Raw genomic sequence first — 24122 nt, 5'->3', positions numbered from 1 at the left:
CTTACAACTGTCATAGGTTAGGGGTTAGGGAGGGTTGAGCGCTCGATCACCACTGTCGCAGGTTGGGGAGGGTTGAGCGCTCACCACTGTCACAGGTTAGGGAGGGTTGAGCGCTCACCACTGTCACAGGATAGGGAGGGTTGAGCGCTCACTGCTGTCACAGGTTAGAGGGGTTTGAGCGCTCATTACTGTCACAGGTTAGAGAGGGTAGAGCGCTCGCTACTGTCACAGGTTAGGGAGGGTTGAGCGCTCACCACTGTCATAGGTTAGGGAGGGTTGAGCGCTCACCACTTTCGCAGGTTAGGGAGATTTGAGCGCTCACCACTGTCGCAGGTAAGGGAAAGTGGAGCGTTCACCAATGTTACAGGTTAGGGAGGGTTGAGCGCGCACTACTGTCACAGGTTAGGGGTTAGGGAGGATTGAGCGCTCGATCACCACTGTCGCTGGTTGGGGAGGGTTGAGCGCTCACCACTGTCACAGGTTAGGGAGGGTTGAGCGATCACCACTGTCACAGGTTAAGGAGGGTTGAGCGCTCACCACTGTCACAGGATAGGGAGGGTTGAGCGCTCACCACTGTCGCAGGTTTGGGAGGGTTGAGCGCTCACCACTGTCACAGGTCATGGAGGGTTGAGCGCTCGACAAAGGGATTAAAGTAAAGGAAAAGCCTATGCAAATTATTTTCCATGCAAGATGGGTTGAATAATTTGATAGTATATAATCTATTTCTGATAATTCATAAATTATTCATTATTGCAATGGGTTAGGGTAGGCAATTCCTCCACTTCTTGGGTATGTATACGTAATAAGTAATTATCAGTGAACCCTTGCAAGTTGACTACTTAAGATAATAATGTCAAATGTTATACCACATTAATAAGTAATGGTACAGAAGCAAATAAATCTTTTATGAGATATTTACTCAAATTCACTAGCTCACTGCAACAAAGTTGTTCTATTTATAAAAATAATAAGAATTATTGACCCTTATTTGCAATACATAGTAATTGAGTATAACCATCTTATCACTTAGTTAATTTCATGATTTTTTTTATAACACAAGTATTAATAGAAAATATAAAATTAAATTAAAAAAAATATATTTTCAAAAAGATGCTTACACTGTGTTTTTATGTTATAGATGTTAGATTTGTCTAAAGAGTGGTACAATGTGGTCACTTATAAACTTAATCTAAACAGTTATATTATTACACCAAATATTATAAAAATCGTCCGGTTTCTTGACTATATTGTTGGACATAATTAATTATGTAAATATCTCTGTGTTTCCATCAATATTTAAATCTGAGCAACCCTGAAGAAGGATATCAAGATTGATATTGTTAATTTAAATATTCTCATATCTCTTATTAATTTAAAATGGACAAACATAACAGAAATGAAAACTATCTTCTATCGGGTCTCCACAGCCACACACAGAGCTGTCTGACAAATGATAACAGAAGAGGTGATGTTTAAAGAAAACTGGACAGCCAGGGACTTATATCCTCATTCAGCTTTCTTTCTTATACTATGTTTTACTTCTCCATGAAGTGAATTCCCCTTTTCAAGAGTATGTGGGATATACTGTTTTTATAGGCTGTGGTTCGACACTGAAGAGTTGTAAAATCCCTATTATTTCTCAGACCATACTGGACAGTTAGTCTTTGCATACAACAAGACATCTGCAGTAATTTAATTATGAATATAGCTCCAGAAGTAGTTTTATGAAGAAAGAATAATTTGTCTTTCTGTCGCCTATACTGCAGAGAATCCATACTTAATTCCTTGTATAATTTCTATATAGGTATTCCCTTTCCAAGCGTAACTAGGCATATTATTTTAGTGATGCAGAACTGATTGCCGAGCGGGACGAGGTGAAAAAATATAGAGACGAGCGAAGCGAGGCGAAAAATTTCGACAGGGATTCTGAGATAAATGGTGTAAAATCCTGCATTCTGGGCATTTCCAGAGAGCTTGACATCGCCGGTTCGAGACAAGCTGTCCGGAGTTTTTATTTTTGGACACTTTTTATATTTTTTTTTCATATTTTAAGATATGTACTAACATCAAATTTTTAACAACTTTATCTAAATTTATATGTCAGATAAACATACAAATATCAATTTGAGTCTGCCACCAGAACACAGAACAAACATCGACTCAGTAGCAATTGTTATTCAAATTGGACAATGTTGGAGTTTGCCAATTTTTCTATGGCCGGTTTCGTCAAATCCTTTCAGAATATTTGGGCTGCTGACATCCTTATCGCGATGAACATGGAGCATGGCAAGAACGCACAGTCTCTCACCACTCATGCATGCTCTTTTCCAAGTTTTCAGTCGTTTCAGGACAGAAAAGAACGTTCACAGCAAACACTCGTCACTGTGAGAGTTAGTAAAACCCGCGGAAGAACACGTCTTACGTTTGGGTAAAAATCCTGATGTGCGTATATTAAAGCTTGCTTAAGGAATATATAATGAAAATATATTCAATACTGGAACCCTTAACACCTGTTGTGATCACAAATAACATCCATTAGTTTACTAGAATTATTCCTTCCTCACCTTCTGAAAGAGCCTGTTTTTAACCAGAGATCCATGATGGTTACCGGTTACTAGGTAAGTGTAATCGAGAAACATCACCCGGTAAGATGCTGAGTTATATCCAGAAAGAATTAATTAAAAAGGAACGATGTCAAGTTATAGAAATTAAGGTTGAGACAGAAAAAACAAATGACTATATTTCGTATTTATTTTAAAACCATAAACAAATACACACAAAAAAAATCAATGTCGAAATATTAGTGAGGCAATTGCCTCACTTGCCTCAATGGTAGTTACGGCCTTGCTTTCGAAGCCCAGATACAATTCTAGCATGCAGCAGCTAGTTGTTACAGACTCAATTAGATACGATTCTTCTTCTGAACAGTTATCCTAAATTATGTTCCCATTCCAAAATAGGTAAAATAAAGGCAATATAGAGTATTTTTAGAGACTGCCTATCAATCTTATTTTCCAAACTATCTCATAATATTAAGACGTCTACAAGCTTTTGTATAAATATCCTATATGTGACTTGCCCATATGGCTGCTGATATAGGGTTATGCCTCGGAGACGGTATTAAGAGTTGAATGATGCACAGTCTGCGGGCTGAATGCTTTCTTTCTACCTGATTGGAAGATATTACCGACTCTATAGTAATTAAGTTCGTTGATTGGTTGGGACAATTCAAACCTAGTAACATTTAAAATGTCTTTTAATCCCGTAGAGTGTCAGATTTGAACTCTTTTATTTTAGTAAATCATGTAGATTTTGCCTGGTTATCAATCATGCATATTGGTACACAGGAATACTTGTCTATAAATAGTCGAAACTCCTGAAGTTTTGTAAACACTCACGTGATTATTTCACATTTAATCCAGTCGCTCACTGTTACGTACATTTTACATGTTTTATACATGAAAAAATAGGAAAACTTTTAGGGAAATGCTTTTTTCTTAGGTTATAGATATTTATACTCAGTATTGAAAAAACAAAAACATTGAAAAACGGAGATATCCAAATAATTTCTTTTCGATTAATATTAATTTACACGGGAATCTATATCTCAGGGGGGGGGGGGGGGGTGGGGCTCGGCGGTGGCACTTCGACCTTTTTATGGTAGTGGTGAGCAGCTGCGACATCCAATACCCAATCCTTTTCATATATATATATTTCTAATGACAAAAGAACACAATTACCCTATAGCTATCATATATTTGTTTTACAATAAGTATAGGCTACATATAGCTATCATTGTTACGCTATTTCACGGAGAGAAAGTTTTGACAAATATCTTAAACATTTACGACAGTGATTTTAGTGATTTTATTTGCATCTGTATAAAAATATCGACATCTGATTAGTTTCAGATTCAATCATAAACCTTGTCTTATATTTCACTTAAATTTCTCGACCTCATCAAATATCATGAAGCTTAAAATAGTTACCTATCTCAGCGAGTCATCCCTTCCACTCAATACATAATAAGTGTCCCCCACACACACCCCAAGATCTTTGAGCTGGGTTGGATGTTGTCTAGCTCTCACTAGCTCTTCCTATCAAGATATCAGAACGGTTAAAGACTAAAAAACATCTAAAAGAATAAAAAAAAACTACTCTCAGACGATAAAAATAATTGTACATGTATGCTAACATATTGTAAGCAAGGTTTAATTTCTATAAATGATTTTAAAAAAGATGTGAAGTATACATAATTAATTTAGACAGCAACCCAATTAAACAACAAACAAAACAATTTACTTCTAAAGTTCAATTTACGGTCTTCTTCAATGGACATGCCGTTACAATATTTTAAGCTTTTTATCCTCCCAAGTCTAGCTATAATATATAAAATAGTTGTGAATACTTTTAAAAAATAATCTTAACAGCAAAAAATTAATTCAGATATTACTTGAAACAATGAGCAGGGTCAGGAACAAACTTCTGATATTTGTTTTGAGGTTTATTGACTATCTATACTATACATGCTATACGAGAGAAAGAAAAATAAAAGAAAATTATAAATTTAAAAGACGAAAATATTGTTGGCATTTTAAAAGACTAATCTTAATTGTATGTTCTCTACAAGAATTGTAAAACAAGTATAATCATACATATACTATGATCATAAAAAAAAAAGAAAAAGACATTTATATGTCAACATACGAACGGGCGCCCACAAAAGATTATGTCAATCCAGTATGTCAAGCTTTGAAGGGTAAGTACGATAGGGTCTTATTCGTCACCCAACAAGGGGCCTCGGTGGCCGAGTGGTCTAAGTAGTTACTACTGTAATCACTAGCCAGTCAACACTTTCGAACCCCGCTCGTGCGGGTGCACTCGACTCCAGTCTTAATTCACTAGGATTGTTAGTTTTCCTATCGAAGATCGGTGGTTTTCTCCGGGCACTCCGGCTTCCTCCACCAATAAAAACTGGCCGCCACGAAATAGCCCAAAAGCGGTGCTTAAAAGTGGCGTTAAAACACCAAAAAATCAAATCAAATCTTCACCCAACATTAAATGGTATAATAAATAGATATGAAGATATGTACAAGTAAAACAATAGCAAACGATACAGTATCAAACTGTATGCTTAATAAAGCTTTTGGTAAAATTTGTTGATTCTATTATGGTGATGGCCTCATAGTGAAATAACATTGCAGAACTTATCCCCTTCTTTATAACCAATGACATTATCATAATTTGAAAAAAGAATGGCAAAACTACTATCTATTGAATTTCAGGCGCTTACAATAAGTCTTATTTAACAAATTACCCTTCTGAGTATTTTTTTCTCAAAAAAGTATGTTCAAGAAGTCCAATAAAACCAAATAATCTGAAAAAAGAAACATTTAATTGTACGGATACTCATTATTCAAATATAGAAAAAGAGGCGTGGGGCATTCCACATTCCTTCCAACTACAATGAATAGACAACAACAATCTAATTAAAATATAGATCTCGTTATACTATACGTTATAATACTACAGGCGAAGTATAACGTAGTATAACGAAATCCGAGATCTATACTTTAATTAGATTGAGACAACAAAAATAATCATACATATGTAAAGCTTTACATTTTAAGGATCAGTTTGAATAGATGTGAGATACCGTTGGAAATATATTATTCGTGTTCTTATATGTTTAAATTTTACCACGTTTCACTCTCTACACTTTTCGATGCCTATTATGAATGAAAAAGATTAAGGTGGAAGCGGCCATACTTTCCTAACACAAATAAATAAACAAACAATCAAAGAAAAAGTAAAGGAACAACATATCTGTTTGAAAAAAAAATAATCGATAAAAAGGTACCAACCGGCAGATGTTTAAGACATTATCCCTCCCTTTCATAAGCCTTTTATAAATTTTGTAATCCACTACAATTTATATACAAGGCTATTCTCATTCAGTGAATGAATTAAACTACAAAGCGAAAACGTTTTCCACTATCATCAGCTATGAGACGGCTAGCTTTTTAGAAAAGCTATTACTTGTACTGTTTTGCTTTCGAAAACCGTACAGCAGTTGTTTATTTTCGCGGGAAATTGTATTTCTTGTGTCTCTTGGTTTTTCATAAAAACAGACTGCCATTCGGAAAAATGTCCAGGAATTGGTTCAATGTTAGAGGTGAACACTTCACTTGTGTGTACAGATAATATGTTTGATTTTTGTCGAGTCCATCCAATGACAGGTTAAAAGCAAACTGCCTTATTGAACAATATAGATAACGTGTTTAAATTTTGGATCATTTAAAGTTTTATCTTAACACATGCTTAAGGCTAGGATGTAGAAACATCGACCGAATTTGTGCAAATTTTTGGGGTTGTGTTTTCTTAAATTTTGTGTGTACTGTTGGATATATACAAGAAGTGCATTTAAAAAACTGAAATGGCAAATAAGTTTAGTTTTACTTTAAATAGTGGGAATGTTATGCCAGCTCTTGGATTCGGGACTTACGCTCCTCAACATGTGAGTAAAAATATTGGACCGACCTTAACACGTGTGTTGTATCAAGTTATCTGTTTATTTTAGTATTTAGAAAGTAAGTCAGCATGCTATTATAACGTGATACTTAACCAACAAACCAATTTACCGATATCAAGGGTGTTTTTTTTAAACAGTTCTGTGGTCGTGACACTAAAGGCTCCAGCCTCCAGGTAATACACAGGACTACCAAACAATGATCAAGAATGAACCATAAAACATGTTTAAAAATAACAATTGAACTTTTAACAATGCTATGTTTGTAAACATAACTCCTTGACAGGAGGAGGTCTTTACTGATCAGTGCTGATGACTTATAACCTAATTTAGTAGAATTTATCATATAGTACAGGGACTACTTTAGCAAGAATTTGATTATTGCATGACTTTTAATCTTTTGGTGTGTCTTCATGTTGCTCTTTGGCAACCTTTAGTAGGACTGGGCATCCAGTTCTGATGTTCAAATAGTCTACACTCATGGGCTATACAGGAATATCATCTACTCTCTGACTCATGACTCTATTACAATTGTCTCGTGTTTCTGTTTATCATTAACAGGATTATTTTTGTGGTTATATATCTTAAGTAGCTATATATATAGGTCAAGGGATTTTTTAGCACCACTATATGTATACATAACAATATTGGTCTAAAATTGTAGATGTGTTTGATGGATGTAAAAGATATGCCAACCTTCAGAAAAGTAACTGTTTTATCATTGAGCATACGCTGTGTTGAAGACCCACTGACCGGCAATGGGCTGTTTTCTGCTCTTTGGTCGGGTTGTTGTCTCTTTGACACATTCCCCATTTTAATTCCCAATTTTATAATATCCTTCAAAACAGGTTGAGCACAACTTCTAAAACATTCAAAATTGGGAATATTCCTGGAATTAGAAAGTTTTAATTCCTCAATTAAGTTCATTTTTTCAGGGTTTATACTGAAAATAACACTTTTAAATGTTTTTCCTGAAGAACCGTAATAACTGCATCAAGAATGATGGTTATTTATTCCAGTATAAGGTGATGATTCAAAATAAACATGATAAAATAACTTTAGTAAAATATCCCTGACAACATATGGACAATACTCATTTAACATGCTTAACGAACTGCATTTGTAATTCAGGTTTGGTGGTTTTGTGGCCAAACAGTAAAATTAGATGAAGTAAGTTAGGTTTGATAGTCAAAATATGGCAGTCAGATAGTAAGGTTTCTTTTATTTGTATTATTGTGCAAGAATTCATAATTATAATTCATACCTGTTAATAATCTATTTTTAATAGAAGGGGGAAACTCCTGGATCCACTGAATCTTGCCTATAATCATTATAATCATTATAATCATGATAATCATTATAATCATCATGATCATGATAATGGGTAATTAGATGACTGAGAAGACACCATATCTCATCACAGTCATGACAGTTCAATATTTTACCTTTAATTGTTTTCTCTTCACATAATTAAATCAAGGTAAGGCTAAAATAAAAAATAGGGTCCTTAATACTTTAGGTCATGTAGGTATGTTGTTTGAACTAATCTTATATACAACACATACATGTAAGCTACCTATAGGAGAGTTCTTGGTTAGCTGATTTTCAATATGGAGGTTATCACGGGACATTTTTCTATGCCTCTACCTAGTTTTTCGCACACACGATTTTAGCAAACAGAATGATTTTAACATGTTTAATAGATTTCCACCTAAAATATTTAACCACACTTTTCTATTTTTACCCTATCCTGTATGCCCTGATGAAAACTTGAAAGGATGTACACCTCTGAGTAGCCAAAAATTTGTAGAATTTTTTTCTTAACCTGATTTTTGGGTTTATATGACTGTATTAAGAAATTTATTAATGAAGAAAAAATCATATGGTGGTGACCTTTTTTTTTTGCTACAACCATTTGATAGTACCCCATTTTTTAAAGATTTTCCCATTTTTCATCAATTTTACCCATTTTTGGGCTAGTATTACATGTATTCTGAAAAAAATCACAGTTTCACAATTACATTTTTTTTATACTTTCACTAACATGACTAAAGATGAAGTGGACCAATCTGATTAAATTTAACTTAAAAAGACTATGGTTGGTGATTATATTAGAAAGTTTTATAAAATTTTGTTGCTTTTTCGTGTCAAATTGACCATGCTGTCAATTTTGTAAATTTGGGATTTTTCTCTTTTTTTTTTAGAGCAAAAAGCATATTATTTCAACAACTTTGTTATAAATTATTGAAAAAATACTTATCTAATAATTTTGAAGAGAAAAAATTGATATGGGATGTACATATTTTTGGTAAAACATTTCTTTGTCATTTTGTACCCCTCAGGTTATAAAATTTGAAAATTGTATTACTCAAAAATACTCATTGTAAGTACACAATTTTTTCACAGATTTTAGTTTGATTACAATATTTTTTAAATTCATTGATATATTCTCCACTTGCATAATGACTTGTGTCATATGTTTTGGAAATGATTCTCAAACGAGATAAATCGACAAGACTGAAACAGCAGAAGAATATATCATTAGTTCACAGTCTGCACCAAAATCTAACTACTAGTGCAAAAACCAATATTCTGACAATTTTCTTATGTTTATAAAATATTTTAATCATTAATAGTATTGATGGATAATTTCTGAAAAAGTACATCAAACCAAATCTTCCCCAAATGAAAGATTGAAAGTCCAAAGGCCATAACCATGATCAAGAGATGCACACAGACAATGACAGACGACGACAGATTTAAATATGTGTGTGATAAGATGAAGCTTCAAGGTTTATTTTCACCGTAATCATGATAATCATGATAATAGTAATTTACTAATTATGAATGATTCATAAAGCATGTAAAGTATGTGAACAGATCTTTACCATCAAGTTCACACAAAATCTCATCCAAAAATGTTATTTAGAAGAATATGACCCCTACTCCAATGCCCCACTCCCTTACGTTGGTACACGTAATGAATTTAAGCATTGCACTCGTACAGTTTGCTGATCTGATATTTCGATTTTGACTCAAGAAATACAATTTAAAGCATATATATAAACTGTCTATATCATATTTATATTTTGCATTTAAATACTTCAGTTTCTATATTTAGAATGAAGGTTATCTATGGTGACAGACAGAATTTGACTGTCCAAGGTTGACTTTATGTAAACAAACAGATCAGTGCAGTGTTAATCCATAGTAATTATTATAGATTAATAAAGTAGTCTGAAAGGTAGTTCTACTATCCATCATGCTCAAGGTTTTTTTCACAGGACGGTCATGACAGTAGATGAATGAAATATTCTTTTTCTAATCATGTGCTAATATTTATGGTTTTTAAAATCATCTCAAATATTGTATGGTGGGATATTTTCGCTTATTTTGGTGATGAATTATTTAAATGAAATTGGAATTTGCGTTTCAGAATATCATGAGTATTCAAACAGCATACCATGCATACCTGCCAACTCTATGGAGCTACAAAGTTGGAGTCTGATCTCCCTCTTTCCACTAATGGGAGAAATAACGCATGACAACCTTTTTCCATTCAAAATTTTGTATCAAGATATAAATTATAAGCACAGAAGCATAAGATTTAATTATGACATTGACCATGTTGACCCTGGATTATATTAATTAAAACAACATTCTTCGTATGATTAGATGTCTTTCTACAATGGAGAGAAAAACTGTTTTTTGTTTCGCCTGTGATGGAAGTTGCAGAATGCTATCGAGACATAGATGACATAGGGACAATAATCTGGTGGCAGTGATGGCATAAAATAATCTGGTGGCAGCTGTGATGGCATAAACTATTTGTATAAACTTATTAAAGCTTATTATTTCAGGGGGTAGAAGACCTGGATGCTTCATACCTTATAAACAGATGTGTTATGTAACAAAGTTTCTATATGTCATTTGTCCATTGTCCTTGACCAAATTTTCATGGTCAACTATAATCAGTCAGGGGACTTACTTAAATGAGTGATTTTTAAATCACTGATTCAAGTAACATTTTGTTCACAAATGTTGGAAGTAAAAGTTGTCTTTCTTTAATAATCACCTATTTAAGTAGTACAAATAAATCACTAGACTAAGTGATTTAATTTTATTGTAGCTTTAAATATACAATACTAATGATCCAGGGACAAATTATGATTCTAAAATTATCAGAACCAACATCTGTGTTGATAGGATAACCGGTCATGTGTACTGAATCTGGAATAATGACATGAAAATCACTTGTTTAAGTATCATACCTCTATCAGTCAGGGGTACTACTTGTACAAGTAATTTTTATTTACTTGAAGAAGTAAATATTAATATACTTATATAAGTAAATTTGTAGGATACTTATACAAGTGTATTTTATTTACTTGTATAGGTAAATTATTTTTTGGCTTAGTTATGTCCCTTAGACATTCAGATTTTTTTACTTATACAATATATAGAAAGTAAAAAAGTCATCCTATCTTCTTTTCTTGAATTTCTTAGGACTTCTTTCCTCTAATAGAATTTTTAATTGTCTGTCCTTTGCAGATGTCTTTACTAATCATTTAAGTGTAATTTCATGGACAATGAAAATCTCATATGTCTGTTATCATCAGAACACTGCTTATTTACAAGCCCCAAAGGGGCAATTTTTGAAGGCCTTGCCCAAATACTTAAGATCTTTGCGCAATTAGTTTCTTTGTTGAATTAATGAGATGAAACATTGAACTGTAATAAAAAATTATGAGCTAACCTGAGAAAAATTGTTAAAGGCATGTTTTTACATCTCAAAACTTGAGAATTTTTAAGGATTGTAAAAAAAAATTACTTATACAAGTAAATTTTTGAGAAAATTAAGGGGAGATTATTCAAACATTATAATTTACTTATATAAGTATATTATTATTTACTTCTTCAAGTAAATAAAGATTACTTGTACAAGTAGTACCCCTGACTGTCTATATAATCTTCCAAAAAATCACTTCTTTAAGTATTATTATTTTAATTACCCCCACTAATTTCAACACCCCCCAACAGTGAAATTTTGGTCGCGAACAGTAAAATTTTATTACATAATCTGTCAGATGAAACCTTGAATTTTACAGGAAAATTACTTCCACTGCTGGGAAAAATCTGTTAAGAAAGTATCAGTTCATCATGTAAAGCCTTCATTATAGCATTTTTTCAACAAATATAGAATTTACAGCTAATAGATTGCATCAAAGGCATAAACCTTGCTATTTAAAAGAAGAAAAAGGTTCACTTTTTCCAATTTTACTAATAATAAGTACGGTCTTCAACACAGAGCCTTGGCTCACACCGCACAGCAAGATATAAACATGATAAAGGGCCCCAAAAATTACTAGTGTGATCAGAAACCATTCAAACGGGAAAACCAACGGTCTAATCTATATAAAAAACAAGAAACGAGAAACACTTATGAACCACATCAACAAACGACCACTACTGAACATCAGATTCCTGACTTAGGTTAAAATTTTGGTAAACTACAAAATCACAATTTGTGACAAAATTTCGAATTTGCTTCTTAAATAAGTGATTTTATAAATCACTTATTTGAGTAATTCCCCTGACTGATAATTGGTGTATTGAATGACTATTAAAAGTTACATTTCTGCCTGGAAAAAAGATTAAATCTAAAACAAATTGAATGCAAATACGTATTACAATATTACTTTTCATTATTTTTCTACCTTAGTACAATTAGAAAATAAATAGTTGAAAATTATTTTTCTCATCTCTACTTCCTTTAAATGTTTAACTTTTTTTTTTATACTCTAACATAATTTACATGTAAAGGTATGTATTACACATAAACATTGTTCTTACATGTACCGGTAAACGGCATGTATTAGACATAATCATTGTTCTTCCACATGTAAGTGTATGTATTACACATAATCATTGTTCTTCCACATGTAAGGGTATGTATTACACATAATCATTGTTCTTCCACATGTAAGGGTATGTATTACACATAATCATTGTTCTTCCATGGTTTTATATTGGTCATGTTGGTTTACTATAAATTTATGATACAGGTACAAGTTTTTTGTAGTTTTATTTGGTTAACAAGGTTAATATATACATATATAATTCCGGTACAAGTTTTTTCTGTGATTTTATTTGGTAATTATAAATTTATTATAAAGGTACAACATGTACAAGTTTTTCTGTGGTTTTATTTGTTCATAATACATTTATTATACAGGTAGAAGTTTTTTCTGTGGTTTTATTTGGTAATTATACATTTATTATACAGGTTGTTGTTTTATTTGGTTAATCATACATTTTTATTTAGGGGCCAGCTGAGGACCACCTCCGGGTGCGGGATTTTCTCGCTGCGTTGAAGACCCATTGGTGGCCTTTGGCTGTTATCTGCTCTTTGGCCGGGTTGTTGTCTCTTTGACATATTCCCCATTTCCATTCTCTATTTTATTTATTATACAGGTAGAAGAAGATGTATTAAAAGCTGTAAGAATAGCTGTCAAAGCAGGATATCGACATCTTGACTGTGCTGCCATCTATAGGAACGAGCGAGCTGTAGGCCAGGCACTTAAACAGCTTATCGTAGAATCAACTATCACTAGGAAAGATATATTTGTTACCAGTAAGGTAAAATTGTTTTAGTATATTCTGGGTTTTTATTTGCTACCAGTAAGGTAAAATTGTTATAGTATATTTCTGGGTTTTCTGTTATTTGGTATAATACACATGGAACGGGAAGATTTTATGCATTATAATCATGCTAATTATTTCAACCCTGTATTCTTAATAATCATAATAATAGATGATTTTATTATTTCAATAATCATCATCTGATTATTTGTGTTGTTCAGTTGCTGTCTCATTGACATATACCCTACATCTCCTTTTTGTCCCCCGCATAACACGTTGAGGGGGACATGGAAATACCGGGCGTCCGTCCGTTCGTCTTGTTAGCGCTCTCATGTGTACAATTCTTGCCAGAATTTGATAAACTTATATCATCATAGGTTTACATTAGCAATGTCTTGGACTAGTTAGAAAATCAGTGCCTTCAGGTGATCTTACTAAACCAGGTCTTAATGAGATCTTACTATACCAGTTCTTAATGAGATCTAACTACATCAGGTCTTAATGAGATCTTACTATACCAGGTCTTAAGGAGATCTCACTACACAAGGTCTTAATGAGATTTTACTACAGAAGGTCTTAAGGAGATCTTACTACATCAGGTCTTAATGAGATCTTATAACATCAGGTCTTCAGGATATTTTACTACACCCTGTCTTAATGAGTCTTAATGAGATCTTAGTACATAAGGTTTTAATGAGATCTTACACATTACTACATCAGGCCTTAATGAGATCTTACTACATCAGGTTTTAATGAGATCTTACACGTTACTACATCAGGCCTTAATGAGATCTTACAACATCAGATCTTAATGAGATCTTACACGTTACTACATCAGGCCTTAATGAGATCTTACAACATCAGATCTTAATGAGATCTTACACGTAACTACAGCAGGCTTTAATGAGATCTTACAACATCAGATCTTAATGAGATCTTACACATTACTACATCAGGCCTTAATGAGATCTTACTACATCAGGTCTTAAGGAGATCTTACTACATCAGGTCTTAATGAGATCTTACACATTACTACATCAGGCCTTAATGAGATCTTACTATGTCAGGCCTTAAGGAGATCTTACACGTTACTACATCAGGCCTTAATGAGATCTTACTATGTCAGGCCTTAAGGAGATCTTACACGTTACTACATCAGGCCTTAATGAGATCTTACTATGTCAGGCCTTAAGGAGATCTTACACGTTACTACATCAGGCCTTAATGAGATCTTACTATATCAGGCCTTAAGGAGATCTTACACGTTACTACATCAGGCCTTAATGAGATCTTACTACATCAGGTCTTAAGGAGATCTTACTACATCAATTCTTAATGAGATCTTACACGTTACTACATCAGGTCTTAATGAGATCTTACTACATCAGGCCTTAATGAGATCTTACACGTTACTACATCAGGCCTTAATAAGATCTTGCTATGTCAGGTCTTAAGGAGATCTTACACGTAACTACATCAGTTCTTAATGAGATCTTACACGTTACTACATCAGGCCTTAGTGAGATCTTACTATGTCAGGTCTTAAGGAGATCTTACTACATCAGGTCTTAATGAGATCTTACACGTTACTACATCAGGCCTTAATGAGATCTTACTACATCAGGTCTTAAGGAGATCTTACTACATCAGGTCTTAATGAGATCTTACATGTTACTACATCAGGCCTTAATGAGATCTTACTATGTCAGGTCTTAAGGAGATCTTACTACATCAGGTCTTAATGAGATCTTACTACATCAGGCCTTAATGAGATCTTACAACATCAGATCTTAATGAGATTTTACACGTTACTACATCAGGCCTTAATGAGATCTTACTATGTCAGGTCTTAAGGAGATCTTACTACATCAGGTCTTAATGAGATCTTACACGTTACTACATCAGGTCTTAATGAGATCTTACTATGTCAGGTGTTAAGGAGATCTTACACGTTACTACATCAGGCCTTAATGAGATCTTACTACAACAGGTCTTAAGGAGATTTTACTACATCAGATCTTAATGAGATCTTATTACATCAGGTCTTAAGGAGATCTTACTACATCAGGTCTTAAGGAGATCTTACAACATCAGATCTTAATGAGATCTTACACGTTACTACATCAGGCCTTAATGCAATCTTACTACATCAGGTCTTAAGGAGATCTTACTACATCAGATCTTAATGAGATCTTACTACATCAGGTCTTAAGGAGATCTTACTACATCAGGTCTGAATGAGATCTTACACGTTACTACATCAGGCCTTAATGAGATCTTACTATGTCAGGTCTGAAGGAGATCTTACACGTTACTACATCAGGCCTTAATGAGATCTTACTACATCAGGTCTGAAGGAGATTTTACTACATCAGGCCTTAATGAGATCTTACTACATCAGATCTTAAGGAGATTTTACTACATCAAGTCTTAAGGAGATTTTACTACATCAGGCCTTAATGAGATCTTACTACATCAGATCTTAAGGAGATTTTACTACATCAGGTCTTAAGGAGATCTTACTACATCAGATCTTAATGCAATCTTACTATATCAGGTCTTGAGGAGATCTTACTACATCAGGTCTTAAGGAGATCTTACTACATCAGGTCTTCATGGGATCTTACTACATCAGGTCTTAATGAGATCTTACGATTATATACAACATCAGGTCTTAAGGACATTTTAAGATTGTATACTACACCAGGTCTAAAGGGGATTTTAAGATTGTATACTACACCAGGTCTAAAGGGGATTTTAAGATTGTATACTACATCAGGTCTTAAGGAGATCTAGCATTTTTATGCCCCACCTACGATTGAAGAGAGGCATTATGTTTTTCGGTCTGTGCATCCGTTCGTTCATTCTTCCATTCGTCCGTTAGTCCTGCTTCAGGTTAAAAGTTTTTGGTCAAGGTAGTTTTTGATGAAGTTGAAGTCCAGTCAACTTGAAACTTAGTACACATGTTCCCTATGATATGATCTTTCTAATTTTAATGCCAAATTAGAGTTTTGACCCCAATTGCAAGGTCCATTGAACATAGAAAATGATAGTGCGAGTGGGGCATCCGTGTACTATAGACTATAGACACATTCTTGTTTTAAATAGGATCTTTTATTAATATTAGACTGTTATCCACATTTAAACACAGTCAGTTTAATTGAAATGATGATTGTTACAGTTATGGAATACATGTCACAGACCAGATTTAGTCCGTTCAAGTTTGAAGAAAAGCCTTGAAGATTTAGGACTATCATATTTGGACCTGTATCTTGTTCATTGGCCTATGGGCTATCAGGTTAGTATGACATGATGAGTTTTACAGTTTAAACATGATAAGCACATCATGATTTCAACATTGACACCTGTCAGTCAAGCTATTACTTAATGATTTTGTTAATCAGTAAAATTACCATCATCGGACCTTCACGACCATTGGGTACCAGCATCAGACCATTGGGTAGAGTGTTGTTTCAGACACTATGCATAGCCTTATTGTCATAACCTTTATTTTAAGCTGTTTTGGGGTAAAGAAGCATTCATGCAATCAAAACCCTCATGTGACTGGCTAGTTATTTTTCCAGACCTCACCCTTTCTTTAGAGAGTAATAATATATATAGTGCGTTGAAGTGATTTTTTATGCCCCCGCCATACCAGAGGGGGCATTAAGTTTTACCTTTGTCCGTCTGTACGTCCCAAAGTTGGTTTCCGTTCTCTAACTTTAGTTTGCCTCAACCAAATTTTATGAAACTTATACACAATGCTTATTACCACAAAACACAGATCAAGTTTGAATTTGGGTGGCGTCACTTTACCTTTCTAGAGTTGTGCCCCTTTACAAATGGAAAAATTGCTGAATTTTTCGTTTCCATTCTCTCACTTAAGTTTGCCTCAACCAAATGTTATGAAACTTATAATACACAAAAAATTTTATTATTACAAAACTCAGATGAAGTATGAATTAAGGTCACTTTTACCGTTCTTTAGTTATGTCCCTTTATAACGTTATATGCAAGTGGGGGCATCATCTGTGTCCCATGGACACATTCCCCATTTATTTTATCCTATCTATGAACATATCCAGAAATTTTTCAATAAAATATATAATCTGATATTCAAGTTAGAAATGATGTGTATGTGTAAAAGGATACTTGTCAAGAAAAGTTGTGCATGGTGTATGAATCTATCTTTTCTAAAACAACAATTATGTTATTGAGAAAAGTAACATTTAGAATTTGAATTGTCGTCCAGGCCTCTACATAATCATTTATTTTACTTGTACATTCGAGCAATTTGCAAAAACTCAACTTGTAAGACTTCTGACATTTCTAAAATCACTTACCCAAATCCAAAAGTGCAAATTATCTAATAAATAATGCTGTCCTTATCTAATAAATAATGCTGTCTTTACCTTTTTGACACATTTGTCTCAAATAATCTAATAAATAATGCTGTCTTTACCTTATTGACACATTTATCTCAAATTATCTAATAAATAATGCTGTCTTTATCTTATTGACACATTTATCTCAAGTTATCTAATAAATAATGCTGTCCTAATATTATTGACACATTTATCTCAAATTAAATTATCTAATAAATAATGCTGTCTTTACCTTATTGACACATTTATCTCAAATTATCTAATAAATAATGCTGTCCTTACCTTATTGACACATTTGTCTCAAATAATCTAATAAATAATGCTGTCCTAATATTATTGACACATTTATCTCAAATTATCTAATAAATAATGCTGTCTTTACCTTATTGACACATTTATCTCAAATTATCTAATAAATAATGCTGTCTTTATCTTATTGACACATTTATCTCAAGTTATCTAATAAATAATGCTGTCCTAATATTATTGACACATTTATCTCAAATTAAATTATCTAATAAATAATGCCTTCTTTACCTTATTGACACATTTATCTCAAATTATCTAATAAATAATGCTGTCCTAATATTATTGACACATTTATCTCAAATTAAATTATCTAATAAATAATGCTGTCTTTACCTTATTGACACATTTGTCTCAAATTATCTAATAAATAATGCTGTCCTAATATTATTGACACATTTATCTCAAATTATCTAATAAATAATGCTGTCCTTACCTTATTGACACATTTGTCTCAAATTATCTAATAAATAATGCTGTCCTAATATTATTGACACATTTATCTCAAATTATCTAATAAATAATGCTGTCTTTACCTTATTGACACATTTGTCTCAAATTATCTAATAAATAATGCTGTCCTAATATTATTGACACATTTATCTCAAGTTATCTCGATTTTAACATTTGATTACCAGGAAGGTGGTGAGTTTATACCCCGAGGGAAAGATGGTAATGTGCTGTATTCTGATGTAGATTTTGTTGAGACTTGGAAGGCATTAGAAGACTGTGTTGATGAAGGTTTGGTGAAGGATATAGGCCTTTCTAATTTTAACAGTAAACAAATAGAGAGATTGCTTGAAGTTGCTAGAATTAAACCTAGTAATAATCAGGTAGGTTTAGTATATAAATAATGAGATGTAGTATGATTGCCAATGAGACAACTATCCACCAGAGTGCAAATGATGTGGATGTAATCAACTATAGGTCACCATACAGCCTTCAACAATGAGTAAAGCACATACTGTTTAGTCAGCTATAAAAGACACTTAAAATGACAAAATGTGAAACAATTCATACAGGAGAACCAACAGCCTTATTTATGACAACAATTAACCAAAAACAAACATGACACACAGCAACCCAACCAAAAACAAACATGACACACACTATCTAATGATGACCACTGAATAAACGGCTCCTGACTTGGGACAGGCACATAAGAAATTAAGTCTAACAATGTCTAAAGGTTATGGCTTGATGAGGGTAAAAAAAATCCTTTTAAATTTAGTGTGCCTTTAAACATTGAAGAAATTTCTATTTATTGTCTGGTGAAAAAAATGATTTGTCTGGTGAAATGACTTTATTATCTGGTGAAATGACTTTATTGTCTGGTGAAAATGACTTTATTGTCTGGTGAAATGACTTAATTGTCCTGACTACATTAAAGAGACATCTAAAGGTCTACATACAGTATTTAAGGACTGACTACATTAAAGAGACATCTAAAGGTCTACATACAGTCTTTAAGTCCTGAATACATAAAAGAGACATCTAAAGGTCTACATACAGTCTTTGAGGACTGACTACATGAAAGAGACATCTAAAGGTCTACATACAGTCTTTGAGGCCTGACTACATTAAAGAGACATCTAAAGGTCTACATACAGTCTTTAAGTACTGACTAGATGAAGAGACATCTAAAGGTCTACATACAGTCTTTGAGGACTGACTACATTGAAGAGACATCTAAAGGTCTACATACAGTCTTTAAGTCCTGACTACATTAAAGAGACATCTAAAGGTCAACATACAGTCTTTGGGTCCTGACTACATGAAAGAGACATCTAAAGGTCTACATACAGTCTTTAAGTCCTGACTACATTAAAGAGACATCTAAAGGTCTACATACAGTCTTTAAGTCCTGACTACATTAAAGAGACATCTAAAGGTCAACATACAGTCTTTGAGGCCTGACTACATTTAAGAGACATCTAAAGTTCTACATACAGTCTTTGAGGACTGACTACATTAAAGAGATAGTTTAAAGTCTACATACAATCTTTAAGTCCCGACTACATTGAAGAGACATCTAAAGGTCTATATACAGTCTTTGAGGACTGACTACATTAAAGAGACATCTAAAGGTCTACATACAGTCTTTGAGGCCTGACTACATTAAAGAGACATCTAAAGGTCTACATACAGTCTTTGAGGCTTGACTACATTAAAGAGACATCTAAAGGTCTACATACAGTCTTTGAGGACTGACTACATGAAAGAGACATCTAATGGTCTACATACAGTCTTTAAGTACTGACTACATTAAAGAGACATCTAAAGGTCTACATACAGTCTTTGAGGACTGACTACATTAAAGTGACATCTAAAGGTCTACATACAGTCTTTGAGGCCTGACTACATTAAAGAGACATCTAATGGTCTACATACAGTCTTTAAGTACTGACTACATTAAAGAGACATCTAAAGGTCTACATACAGTCTTTGAGGACTGACTACACTAAAGTGACATCTAAAGGTCTACATACAGTCTATGAGGCCTGACTACATTAAAGAGACATCTAAAGGTCTACATACAGTCTTTGAGGACTGACTACATGAAAGAGACATCTAATGGTCTACATACAGTCTTTAAGTACTGACTACATTAAAGAGACATCTCAAGGTCTACATACAGTCTTTGAGGACTGACTACATTAAAGTGACATCTAAAGGTCTACATACAGTCTTTGAGGCCTGACTACATTAAAGAGACATCTAAAGGTCTACATACAGTCTTTGAGGACTGACTACATGAAAGAGACATCTAATGGTCTACATACAGTCTTTAAGTACTGACTAGATGAAGAGACATCTAAAGGTCTACATACAGTCTTTGAGGACTGACTACATTGAAGAGACATCTAAAGGTCTACAAACAGTCTTTGAGGACTGACTACATTAAAGTGACATCTAAAGGTCTACATACAGTCTTTGAGGACTGACTACATTAAAGAGACATCTAAAGGTCTACATACAGTCTTTAAGTCCTGACTACATTAAAGAGACATCTAAAGGTCTACATACAGTCTTTAAGTCCTGAATACATTAAAGAGACATCTAAAGGTCTACATACAGTCTTTAAGTCCTGAATACATTAAAGAGACATCTAAAGGTCTACATACACGATACAGTATTTAAGGACTGACTACATGAAAGAGACATCTAAAGGTTTGCATACAGTCTTTAAGTCCTGAATACAATTAAAGAGACATCTAAAGGTCTACATACAGTCTTTAAGTCCTGACTACATTAAAGAGACATCTAAAGGTCTACATACAGTCTTTAAGTCCTGTATACATTAAAGAGACATCTAAAGGTCTACATACAGTCTTTAAGTCCTGAATACATTAAAGAGACATCTAAAGGTCTACATACATGATACAGTATTTAAGGACTGACTACATGAAAGAGACATCTAAAGGTCTGCATACAGTCTTTAAGTCCTGAATACATTAAAGAGACATCTAAAGGTCTACATACAGTCTTTAAGTCCTGACTACATTAAAGAGACATCTAAAGGTCTACATACAGTCTTTCAGTCCTGAATACATTAAAGAGACATCTAAAGGTCTACATACAGTCTTTAAGTCCTGAATACATTAAAGAGACATCTAAAGGTCTACATACAGTCTTTGAGGCCTGACTACATTAAAGAGACATCTAAAGGTCTACATACAGTCTTTGAGGCTTGACTACATTAAAGAGACATCTAAAGGTCTACATACAGTCTTTGAGGACTGACTACATGAAAGAGACATCTAATGGTCTACATACAGTCTTTAAGTACTGACTACATTAAAGAGACATCTAAAGGTCTACATACAGTCTTTGAGGACTGACTACATTAAAGTGACATCTAAAGGTCTACATACAGTCTTTGAGGCCTGACTACATTAAAGAGACATCTAATGGTCTACATACAGTCTTTAAGTACTGACTACATTAAAGAGACATCTAAAGGTCTACATACAGTCTTTGAGGACTGACTACACTAAAGTGACATCTAAAGGTCTACATACAGTCTTTGAGGCCTGACTACATTAAAGAGACATCTAAAGGTCTACATACAGTCTTTGAGGACTGACTACATGAAAGAGACATCTAATGGTCTACATACAGTCTTTAAGTACTGACTACATTAAAGAGACATCTCAAGGTCTACATACAGTCTTTGAGGACTGACTACATTAAAGTGACATCTAAAGGTCTACATACAGTCTTTGAGGCCTGACTACATTAAAGAGACATCTAAAGGTCTACATACAGTCTTTGAGGACTGACTACATGAAAGAGACATCTAATGGTCTACATACAGTCTTTAAGTACTGACTAGATGAAGAGACATCTAAAGGTCTACATACAGTCTTTGAGGACTGACTACATTGAAGAGACATCTAAAGGTCTACAAACAGTCTTTGAGGACTGACTACATTAAAGTGACATCTAAAGGTCTACATACAGTCTTTGAGGACTGACTACATTAAAGAGACATCTAAAGGTCTACATACAGTCTTTAAGTCCTGACTACATTAAAGAGACATCTAAAGGTCTACATACAGTCTTTAAGTCCTGAATACATTAAAGAGACATCTAAAGGTCTACATACAGTCTTTAAGTCCTGAATACATTAAAGAGACATCTAAAGGTCTACATACATGATACAGTATTTAAGGACTGACTACATGAAAGAGACATCTAAAGGTTTGCATACAGTCTTTAAGTCCTGAATACAATTAAAGAGACATCTAAAGGTCTACATACAGTCTTTAAGTCCTGACTACATTAAAGAGACATCTAAAGGTCTACATACAGTCTTTAAGTCCTGTATACATTAAAGAGACATCTAAAGGTCTACATACAGTCTTTAAGTCCTGAATACATTAAAGAGAGATCTAAAGGTCTACATACATGATACAGTATTTAAGGACTGACTACATGAAAGAGACATCTAAAGGTCTGCATACAGTCTTTAAGTCCTGAATACATTAAAGAGACATCTAAAGGTCTACATACAGTCTTTAAGTCCTGACTACATTAAAGAGACATCTAAAGGTCTACATACAGTCTTTCAGTCCTGAATACATTAAAGAGACATCTAAAGGTCTACATACAGTCTTTAAGTCCTGAATACATTAAAGAGACATCTAAAGGTCTACATACATGATACAGTCTTTAAGTCCTGACTACATTAAAGAGACATCTAAAGGTCTACATACAGTCTTTAAGTCCTGAATACATTAAAGAGACATCTAAAGGTCTACATACATGATACAGTCTTTAAGTCCTGACTACATGAAAGAGACATCTAAAGGTCTACATACAGTCTTTAAGTCCTGAATACATTAAAGAGACATCTAAAGGTCTACATACAGTCTTTGAGGACTGACTACATTAAAGTGACATATAAAGGTCTACATACAGTCTTTAAGTCCTGAATACATTAAAGAGACATCTAAAGGTCTACATACATGATACAGTATTTAAGGACTGACTACATGAAAGAGACATCTAAAGGTCTGCATACAGTCTTTAAGTCCTGACTACATTAAAGAGACATCTAAAGGTCTACATACAGTCTTTAAGTCTTGACTACATTAAAGAGACATCTAAAGGTCTACATACAGTCTTTAAGTCCTGAATACATTAAAGAGACATCTAAAGGTCTACATACAGTCTTTAAGTCCTGAATACATTAAAGAGACATCTAAAGGTCTACATACATGATACAGTCTTTAAGTCCTGACTACATTAAAGAGACATCTAAAGGTCTACATACAGTCTTTAAGTCCTGAATACATTAAAGAGACATCTAAAGGTCTACATACATGATACAGTCTTTAAGTCCTGACTACATTAAAGAGACATCTAAAGGTCTACATACAGTCTTTAAGTCCTGAATATATTAAAGAGACATCTAAAGGTCTACATACAGTCTTTGAGGACTGACTATATTAAAGTGACATCTAAAGGTCTACATACAGTCTTTAAGTCCTGAATACATTAAAGAGACATCTAAAGGTCTACATACAGTCTTTAAGTCCTGAATACATTAAAGAGACATCTAAAGGTCTACATACATGATACAGTCTTTAAGTCCTGACTACATTAAAGAGACATCTAAAGGTCTACATACAGTCTTTAAGTCCTGAATACATTAAAGAGACATCTAAAGGTCTACATACATGATACAGTCTTTAAGTCCTGACTACATTAAAGAGACATCTAAAGGTCTACATACAGTCTTTAAGTCCTGAATA

General features: G+C 33.6%; 1 protein-coding gene across 2 annotated transcripts in view; it reads left to right on the top strand.

Moving 5' to 3' along the window:
* Positions 1–6142: 6142 nt before the first annotated feature.
* The window catches only part of LOC127705095 (aldo-keto reductase family 1 member B1-like), a 35809-nt gene continuing 17829 nt past the window's right edge, over positions 6143–24122 (top strand). Inside the window, exons 1-4 of one of the 2 annotated variants that reach the window (XM_052209364.1) lie at positions 6143–6517; positions 13004–13168; positions 16353–16469; positions 18501–18695. In XM_052209364.1, coding sequence (XP_052065324.1) covers positions 6437–6517; positions 13004–13168; positions 16353–16469; positions 18501–18695 — 558 coding nt within the window. In that variant the 5' untranslated portion in view covers positions 6143–6436. The remainder of the gene's footprint in view (positions 6518–13003; positions 13169–16352; positions 16470–18500; positions 18696–24122) is intronic. The other variant, XM_052209365.1, reaches the window with a different exon arrangement.

Source organism: Mytilus californianus, unplaced genomic scaffold (genome assembly GCF_021869535.1).
Source record: "Mytilus californianus isolate M0D057914Y unplaced genomic scaffold, xbMytCali1.0.p SCAF_6, whole genome shotgun sequence".
NCBI lineage: Eukaryota > Metazoa > Mollusca > Bivalvia > Mytilida > Mytilidae > Mytilus > Mytilus californianus.
The sequence above is the reverse complement of the archived record's forward strand: the minus strand, read 5'-3'. Positions and strand labels throughout refer to the sequence as shown.